We start from the raw sequence: 10,000 nt of genomic DNA, 5'->3' as shown, positions 1-10,000 counted from the left end.
TGGAAGGAAAGTCGAAAGAAAAACACAAAGAAGAAACAGAGAAGAAAAGTGATGGAGGATCAGCACAAGAAGACCAAGTGAAAAGAAAACTGATAATTACGGCAACCTCGGCATGAGGACAAAAGGACCAACAGGAAATCCCAGGTAGGCCTAGACAGCCACCCCCCCCCCACAAAAAAGGGAGAAATCTACAGCACTCCTTGCAACCCGAGCCGCCCACGATCCCAACAAGGCCCCTAAATTCCACTCGAAATCTACACCGTAATACCAGCGGAGCCTCGACGTCACAGAATTCCAGATCCATCGAGAGCCCGATCCGCAGAGAACCCAGTCCCTCCACAGAAAAGAGCAACCTTTCTAAATGCGAACTTCAAGAAGAAAAAAAAAATTACATCCCAGCCCCCCCCCCCCCAGAAAAGATAAATAAATAAATAAAATAAAACTTCCCAGTCACCCTTGATTGCAATGCGAATATGCCCCATCTCTTAAACCATGTCTTTCTCTCTTCTTCTTCTCTCTCTCTCTCTCTCTCTCTCTCTCTCTCTCTCTCTCTCTCTCTCTCTCTCTCTCTCACTCTCTCTCTCTATCTATCTCACTCTTCTCTTTCTTTCTTTATTTCTCCCCCTCTCTCTCTCTCTCTCTCTCTCCCTTTTTCTCTCTCTCTCTCCTCTCTCTCTCTCTCTTTCTCTTCTCTCTCTCTCTCTCTCTCTCGTCATTATCAATTGCACCCACTTACACTACCATTACCAATTACCTCCAATTTATCCTTCTCCCTCTCTTTCCACTAACCGATTCACAGCCAAGAAAAATGGGGTGCGCAAAGGGGGGTAGAGAGAGGGAGGGAGGGGGGGGGGGCTTTGTTTTCTCACCGCCACTCAATAACCTTCCCTTTATGATAACAGCATTGCGCACCACTGCTCAGGTCTACGGCGACTCTAATGATAGGCCTACATTATGTATGCCTAAGCGTCCTTCATCACCAGACGGAAATTCCGCGGTAAAGGTACTGCTGTGGAGGGGGGGGAGGAGGAGGAGGAGGAGGAGGAGGAGGAGGAGGAGGAGGAGGAGGAGGAGGGAGGAGGAGGAGGAGGAGGAGGAGGAGGAGGAGGAGGGAGGACGGGGGGAGGAGGTGGAGGAGGAGGAAGAGGAGGAGTAAGAAGAGGAGAAAGAGGAGGAAGAGGAGAAAGAGGAGTAAGAAGAGGAGAAAGAGGAGGAGTAAGAAGAGGAGTAAGAAGAGGAGGAGGAGGAGGAGGAGGAGGAAGAAGACGAGGAGGAGGAAGAGAAGGGAGGATGGCTGGGAGGATGGCAGGGAAGGAGGGACAGGGAATGGGAGAGAGAGGGGGGAGGAAAAGAGAGAGAGAGAGAGAGAAAGAGAGAGAAAAGAGAGAGAATGAAGAGAAGAGAAGAGAAGAGAAGAGAAGAGAAGAGAAGCGAAGAGAAGAGAAGAGAGAAAGAAAAGAGAAGAGAAGAGGGAAGAAAAGAGAGAAGAGAAGAGAAGAGAAGAGAAGAGATGAGAAAATGAAAGAGAAAATAAAAGAGAAAGAGAGAGCGAAAACGAAAGAGAAAGAAAAAGAGGGACAAAGATACAAAGAGACAAACAGACAGACAGAAGAAAAAAAACCCTGGAAAGACGCAAGCGAAAGGAAGTGACATCGGTTCCGACAAACCCGACAGACAGACGCAAACACCAACCCCAGTCGGGCCGCGCCAAGCATCACCCTGGGACGCCTGTAATAAAGCGGCCATCACGCTTCCTGCCGCCAGGTCGTCTCGTGGAAGCCATGTTCTCATCATGCAGCAATCGCAATTACAAATAAATAAATACACAAACAAATAAACAAATAAATAAAAAAACAAATAAATAAATAGATAGATAAATAAATAAATAAATAAATAAAAATAATGAAGTTTGTGAGGAAACATTCTAGAGAGACGGAAGGAACTGCTCGTTTATTATTGTTCCGTCCCTTACGATGGAGGGATAGGCAAGACAGCGATAAAAAGGGAGGAGGAGGGAAGGGAGAGAAGGAAAGCGACGGAAAAGACACCCAAGTGGAGATGGAGAGACAAATATAGAAAGGCGGATAGAAGCGCAACGAGTTTTTTTTTTCTCTCTCTCTTCATTATATAAGTCTGAGGATTCTTGCACCCACGTCTTCGGTCACGCATAAGAGAAAAAAAAATCTATGTTTGTAAAGTCAAAGTAGAAAATATATAAAGGCGCATTTACGTATACACACAGAGACACGCTCACAGACACACAGAGACACACAGACACGACACACACACACACACACACACACACACACACACACACACACACACACACACACACACACACACACACACACACACACACACATACACACACAGGCCAATCCCCTCGCCCGCCGCCAGCTCCCCCCACACATTTCCATACGCTTACTAGCTAATCCCAGGTAGTCCTCATCGAGAAGCTGTACGTCTCCGCCTCAAGCCACGGGGAATCTGTTGACAGAATCAACACCGGCGGCGGGCTGTCCCATCGGCCCGCTCGAGTCAAGGGAATCCAAACCTCTATAAACATGACCACTTTGTGTCGGGGGCTTTAGGGTCCATACTCACCCCTCTCCCCTCTCTTCCCCTCCTTTGAAGTGCGCCGAATGTCGCGCTGTGAATAGTGCAAGGCCACCAGAGGGCGGGGCGTAGGGGGGGAGAGGGAGCTTGATGATGTTTGGCCAATTATTCTAGTCATTCATTTTTATTATTCACAAACATCACACGTGCCCTAGTTCCGTTCAACTGCCCCTCGTCGCCCGGTGGCTTGCAAGTATCAGGCCCGCGACGCCCTTCTGCGTCCATTTAACGCCTCACGTCCTGGCCTCGTCGGGATTTAAACGAACAATAACAATCTGCCTCTTCGACTCTTGGATGCCCAAGACAAACAAGACGAAGGAAGGCGCAGGGAGAAAGGGAGGTCGTCTAAGAAGCTCTGTTATTACTTACCAAGGGGTCAACAGCCTCTCTTGGCTAAAAATAAATAATCATATAGATCCTCAAATAAATATATTACGAAAGTCTTGTCCGGGATTTCAACACCAAATGTAACTCCCTCTTCTCTCTCTCTCTCTCTCCCCCCAAAACCACCACCCCCCCCACCCACCCACCCCCCCCCCCAAAAACCCCCCCCCCCCCCCCCACCCCCCCCCCCCCCACCCCCCCCCCCCCCCCCCCCCCCCCCCACCACCCCCCCCCCCCAAACCCCCCAAACCCCACCTTTAACCCCCCCCCCCCCCCCCCCCCCCCGGTGGTTTGCAAGTATCGGGCCCGCGCCCCCCTTCTGCGCCCTTTTAAGCCTCACTCCGGGGCCTCGGGGGTTTTAAAACCGAACAATAAAAATCTGCCTTTTCCCGACTTTTGGGATGCCCAAGACAAAAAAAGGGACGAAGGAAGGCGCAGGGGGGAAAGGGGGGTTTTCGTCTAAAAAGCTTTGAAATTACCCCCCAAAGGGGGCCCAACAGCCCTCTTGGCTAAAAAAAAATTTAATCATATGGGTTTTTCCTAAAAATAAAATATTACGAAAGTCTTGCCCGGGATTTAAAACCCCAAAATTTGAAAACCCCCCTCTTCCTCCCCCTCTCTCTCTTTTCCTCTCTCTTCTCCTCTCTCTCCCCCTCTTTCTCTCCCCTCCCCTCTCCTCCCCTCTCTCTCTCCCTCTCTCTCACCCCTTTTTGTCTCTCGTCTTCATCTCTTCTTGAAAATTTTAAAAAATTTTTTTCCCTTTTTCCCTTCATCTTTTCTCCTTATTCTCTCTTTTACTCTTTCAGAGTTCGTCCCCTCATTTATCCGCATAACCGCAACCATGTCCTCAAACACCCTTCTCCAGATCTCCCTCATTTTCTCCCCTCCCCCCCTTCTCTTTTTCCCCCCCCTCCCTTTCCCCTTTTCGCCCTTTTCCCCTTCCCCCTTCTCCCCCCCTACCCCCATCCACCCACCCGACCTCTTTCTGCAGCAAGACGAAAGACCATTGCGTCATGCTCACAATATGACCCCGTCCCTCGAAAACTTTTCCCTAAATTTAAAAAAACCTCAAATTATTTTGCCCCCCCCCCCCCCCTTTTTTTCCCCTCCACCCCCCCCTTTAAACCCCACCCCCCCCCACCCCTTCCCCCCTCCCCCCCCCTTTCCCCCCTCCCCCCGGCCCCCTTTCCACCCCCAACGCAAAAATTGGGGCGCCTCGAGTCCGATCCCGGTTCCGGTTTTCGTTTTGTATTCCCAAAAATTCGTTTTTTCCTTGCTGTCTTTCTCTGTCGGCCACAAAATATCAAAATATCACTTTTTTATATTTTATTTTATTTTGTTTAAAGAAAGTACTAAATTTTCTTTCCGGTGGATCAGATTCTGATTCTGATAATAAAACTAAAGGGGGAAACAGATGTCTGTTTTGATATTTCACGCTTTACGCCACAGCTGTTTTCCTGTGGTTGAGTATGAATTTTCCAAATTTCCCTTTATGTCCCCTTTTTTTTCCTCTTCCTATTTTCTCTTTTTTGCTTTTACCTTTCCTTTTCGGGGAGTCCAAGTTTCCCTATTCTTGTCAGAGTAGAAAAAAGGGGAGAAGGAGGAGGAGGAGGAGAGGGGGAAAAATTTTTGGAGAAGGGGGAAAGGAGGAGGGGGGAGGAGAGGGGAGGAGGGAGGAGGGGGAGGAGGAGGGGGGAGAAGGAGGAAGGGGGAGGAGGAGAAGGAGGAAGAGGAGAGGAGGAAGAAGAAAACGAAGAGGAGGTGGTAAAAAGTGGTCTCAAGTTGACCGATTTCCCCTCAGGAGTCCTCATCAAAGGCACCTTCTCGCCTGGCGCCCCCCCCCCCCCTTCCCCCAAAAGGGGGGGGTCGCCCCAAAAACCCCCGGGGGGGGCCCCCCCCCCCCCCCCCCCGGGCCCCCGCCCCCCCCCCTTTTTTTTTTTTCCCCCCCGGCCCCGGCCCGGCCCCCCCCCCCCCTTTTTTTTTTTCCCCCTCCCCCCCCCTCCCCCCTTTTTTTTTTCCCCCCCCCCCTTTTCCCCCTTTTCCCCTCCCTTTTTTTTTTTTTGGGGGGGGGGGGGGGGGAAAAAAAAAAAAACCCCCCCCCCCCCCCCCCCCCCCCCCCCCTTTTTTTCCCCCCCCCCCCCCCCCCAAACCCCCCCCCCCCCCCCTTTTCCCCCAAAAAAAAACCCCCCCCCCCCCCCCCCCCCCCCCCCCCCCCCCCCCCCCCCCCCCCCCCCCCCAAAAAACCCCCCCCCCTTTTTTTTTCCCCCCCCCCCCCCCCCAAAAAACCCCCCCCCCCCCCCCCTTAAAAAAACCCCCCCCCCTTTTAAAAAAATTTTCCCCCCCCCAAAATTACCCCCCCCCCCGGGGGGAAACCCCCCCCCCCCCTCCCCCCCCCCCCAACCCGGGTTTTTTAAAAACCCCCCCGGGGCCCCCCCCCCCCCCGGGGGGAAAAAAAAAAAAGGGGGTTTTTTTTTTTTAAAAAAAAAAATTTAAATTTTTTAAAAAAAACCCCAAAAAACCCCCGGGGGGTAAAAACCGGGGGGAAAAAAAAAAAAGGATTTTTTTTTCCCCAAAAAAAAAAAAAAAATTTTAAAAAAAAATTAAATTTTTCCCCCCCTGGGGAGAAAAAAAAAAAAAAAAAAAATTTTAAAAAAAACCCCCCCCAAAAAAAGGGGGGAAAACCAAAAAAAAAAAAAACCCCCAAATTTTTAAAAACCCCAAAAAAATTTGGGGGAAAAAAAAAAAAAAAAACCCAAAAAAAAAAAAAAAAAAAACCCCAAAAAAAGGAAAAAACCCCGGGGGGGCCCCCCCCCCCGAGGGAAAAAAATTTTTAAAAAAAGGGGGAAAAGAAAAAAAAAATTGGGGGAAAAAAAAAAGGGCCCAAAAAAAAAAAAATTAAAAAAAAAAAAAAAAAAAAAAAAAAAAAAAAGGGGGGCCCCCCCCCCCTTTTTTAAAAATTAAAAAAAAAAAGGGGAAAAAAAAAAAAAAAGGGAAAAAAAACCCAAAAAAAAAAAAAAAATTAAAAAAAAAATTTAAAAAAAAAAAAAGCGAGCTGAAACTTGCATCCGTCCATAATGACTGCTGCATCACAGCTGCAGCATCGAGCAAAGCAGGTTCATCGCCGCCCTTCTGAAAGAGTGAGGCGAGGGCGGCGCAGCAGAGGGGCTCCTCGGGAACGCCTGCCTCCGTCATATCACAGGAAGAAGAAGAAAAAAAATATGGTAGTGATGTCTGTTTCTCACACACTTATGGAAATGCTGTCCATGATTCAGGATGTGGTAATAAATGACTTATTCAACAGGTTAAAAGTCGCCAGCGTCTGGAGGAAAAAAAAAGTAAATAAAACGTGTTTGCGAGAAAATGAGAAAGCGCATTTTGTCTTCCTATTAACTTCAGATTACGGATTATCATAAGCAACTCCAGAGCATTATCCCCCGATTCGTGCAACTTCAGATCATTCCCTTCCGATTACCTGTTGCAACCGAGTGATTAAATCAATGAGAAACAAACACCCGCACTTTATCGATGCCGCCAAACTCAGCAAAATTCGACGACGCTTCGGGGAAAAGTCTATCGAGGCGAACAAACCATTTCGAAATCCAAAGCGAGGAAAATAAGCGGAGAAATAATGAAAAAGAGAAAAGGGCCGAAAAGAGAAAGGAAAATGACTGAAAATAGTACCCGAGAAAATGTCAGACATGAACAAAATCTCGAAGGCGACCCCCCCCCCCTTCCCCCGATGTTTATCCGGAATTAATTTTAGAAAAATTTGGAAGAAAGAAAAAAAAAAATTGCGGGAAAAGCGACAGAACCGAAACACACGACTAAATAAAATGAGAAGAAACATAACAGTAATAAAGGAAAGAAAAAAAAAGCCGATTTCTTCACCAAATTCGGAACGTTGTGACTGAAAGTACATATCACCAACACTGGAAAAATGCGGAAAGAACAACAGAAACAATATGAAAATGAAAATATCAAAATAATGCAGAATTGAAGAACAATATTCATAAATAAAAATGATTGTGACAATGATAGTGAAAATATATATGGTTTTTATATCATTGTCATCATTACCACTACTAGTATCATTATAATAACATAATAATAATAATAATAATAATAATAATCATCATCATCATCATCATTATTATTATCATTATTATTGCTGTTATTACCATCATTATCATTATCATTATCATAATTATTACAATAATATCAAGTAGTAATAATAATAATAATAATAATAATAAATATATAATAATAATAATAATAATAATAATAATAATAATAATAATAATAATTAATGATAGCAATGATGATAATGACGATGATGATGATAATGAAAATAATACTATTTATAATAATAACAATAATAACAACAATAATAATAATAATAATAATAATAATAATAATAATAATAATGACAATAACGATGATAACAATGATAATAATGATAATAATGATAAAAATAGTAATAGTAATAAAAATAATAATAATAATAATAATAATAATAATAATAATAATAATAATAATAATAATAATAATAATAATAATAATGATAATAATAATAGCAACAACAATAACAATAATGATAACAATACTAATAAAACAGTAGTAGCACCCGTAGTAATAGAAATAGTAAACAGAATTAGTCAGCAGAAATAGTAAACAGAAACCGTCAACGGAAATAGTCAACAGAAACCGTCAACCCTAATCACAGTTAGCAAAAACCCCTTTATCAAGGAACCACCACCCCACCTCACCCCACCCCCGTCCCTCCCCGCCACACCCCTCCATCCCCCCCACACCCCTCCATCCTTCCCACCCCCCGCATGGACAGAGGCCACAGCAGCTGGACTTACCTGCGGCGTTGTGAGGGAGAGGCCGCCGGGGAGGGCTGGTGAAGGGGAAGTAGGGCGAGTCCGGGGCGAAGGCGCCGCCGTCCGGCCCCCCGCCAGCGCCGCCCACCGCGCCCGCGCCCACGTACCCGCCGCTAACACCCTGAAACGGACAGACACCTGGGTTAGTTCTCTGAGTGTGGGTATGGGTATACGTATGGGTATACGTTTGGGTATGAGGGTAAGGTGCGGTGTGAGGATAGGGTAGGGTATGAGGCTGTCTATCTGGGTATGGGTACACGTATAGGTATGAGGCTGTCTATCTGGGTATGGGTGTACGTATGGGGATGAGGCTATTTATCTGGGTATTGGTACACATATGGGTATGAGGCTATTTATACGGGTATGGGTATACGTATGGGTAGGAGCTATCTATCTGGGCATGGGTATGAGGCGTATCTATCTGCGTATGGGTATGAGGCATATCTATCTGGGTATGGGTATGAGGCGTATCTATCTGGGTATGGGTATGAGGCGTATCTATCTGGGTATGGGTATGAGGCGTATCTATCTGGGTATGGGTATGAGGCGTATCTATCTGGGTATGGGTATGAGGCGTATCTATCTGGGTATGGGTTATAAAGGTTTTAAAGGCTGGGTACTCGGTGGGAATTAAACCTCCAAACATCACAGAAAACAATAATACAATAATACAAACACAATATTATTTAAAATATATTGAATAAAAACACGTAATGTGACTCCTAGCCAAATGTGCAAAAATCAAAACGGGCGGACCTGTAAAAATCGAAAACAAAAATATTAATGACATTATTTAACAATAATAATAATAATATACAATGACAAACACAATGCAGCACTGTCCGATAATTTGGGAAACAAAGTAAACAAAAAAACACTGGTAATGATTACGTACACCAAAGATTGGAAATAATTTAAACATATAATTTTGTGTTTTACAAAGCGAGCAACAAGCGACCTTTTCTCTCTAATGAATGTTTTCAAAGCATGATCCTAATGATCAATTAAACACAGTTACTCTTCAGTCACTTAACTACAGTTCCTCTGAAATCAACTGTTATGTAACTGAATGAGATCCATTTCATAATACTATTATAATAATGATAATCGTAATATTAGTAATAATAATAATAATATTCATCATTATGTATATATATAACCATGTGGGCGTATATGTATATATAAATGAATGAGTGAGCCAATGACTGCGGATGCAAGTGAGGATGAGACTGAGTGTGTGTGTGTGTGTGTGTGTGTGTGTGTTGTGTGTGTGTGTGTGTGTGTGTGTGTGTGTGTGTGTGTGTGTGTGTGTGTACGCGCGCGCGCGCAAGCACATGTGTATCAATGTGTGCGTACGTGCGAATGCGTGTATGTGAAATAAATAAATGTAAATGTCACAAACTACAAACCCCAGACAAAAACAACAGCGACGTCACCCCCCCCCCCCACACACACACAAGAGCAACGCAACGGCGGAAATTCCTCCCCGCGAAGCCCCTCTTCCAAGAGAACAGAAGAAGGCGCAGAAGAAAACCCCGCGGCTAAATATCAACTCAACTGCGCGTATAGAAAACGTTGATCTTAAGCAGGGCAGACGTAATATTAAACCCGCATCAAATACACACTCAGGGGGGGAAAAAAGAAAGAAGAAAAATTCTCACCCCTCAAAACCAGCGCTGGCCGACAACTTTCCCCCTAAATTAAGCCCGAGCCTTCGCTTATCTTCGGTAATTAATCTTCTTTTTTGGCGTGCTCCACTCCGACACAACGATTAACTTGCACAACCGCCACACCACGCTTAAGGGAGGGGACGACGCCCCGTGTCCCCTCCTCTCAACCCCTTCCACTCTCTCCCTCTCTCTCTCTCTCTCTCTCTCTCTCTCTCTTCTCTCTCTCTCTCTCTCTCTCTCTCTCCCCCTCTCTCTCCCCCTCTCTCTCTCTCTCTCTCTCTCTCTCTCTCTCTCTCTCTCTCTCTCTCTCGCTCTCCCTTCTCTCTCTCTCTCCCTCTCTCTCTCTCTCTCCCTCTCTCTCTCTCTCTCCTCTCTCTCTCTCTCTCTCTCTCTCTGCTCTCGTTTTCCCTCTCTCTCTCTCACTCTCGTCCCCTCTCCCCCCCCCTC

At 45.7% G+C, this 10,000-nt stretch overlaps 1 protein-coding gene across 1 annotated transcript in view; it reads right to left on the bottom strand.

The window, feature by feature from the left end:
• LOC119595537 overlaps window positions 1-10,000 on the bottom strand; it is a 70,772-nt gene that overhangs the window by 11,913 nt on the left and 48,859 nt on the right. Inside the window, exon 3 of the mRNA XM_037944655.1 lies at window positions 7,866-8,004. Coding sequence (XP_037800583.1) covers window positions 7,866-8,004 — 139 coding nt within the window. The remainder of the gene's footprint in view (window positions 1-7,865; window positions 8,005-10,000) is intronic.

The sequence above is a fragment of the Penaeus monodon genome, chromosome 36 (assembly GCF_015228065.2).
Source record: "Penaeus monodon isolate SGIC_2016 chromosome 36, NSTDA_Pmon_1, whole genome shotgun sequence".
NCBI lineage: Eukaryota > Metazoa > Arthropoda > Malacostraca > Decapoda > Penaeidae > Penaeus > Penaeus monodon.
The sequence above is the reverse complement of the archived record's forward strand: the minus strand, read 5'-3'. Positions and strand labels throughout refer to the sequence as shown.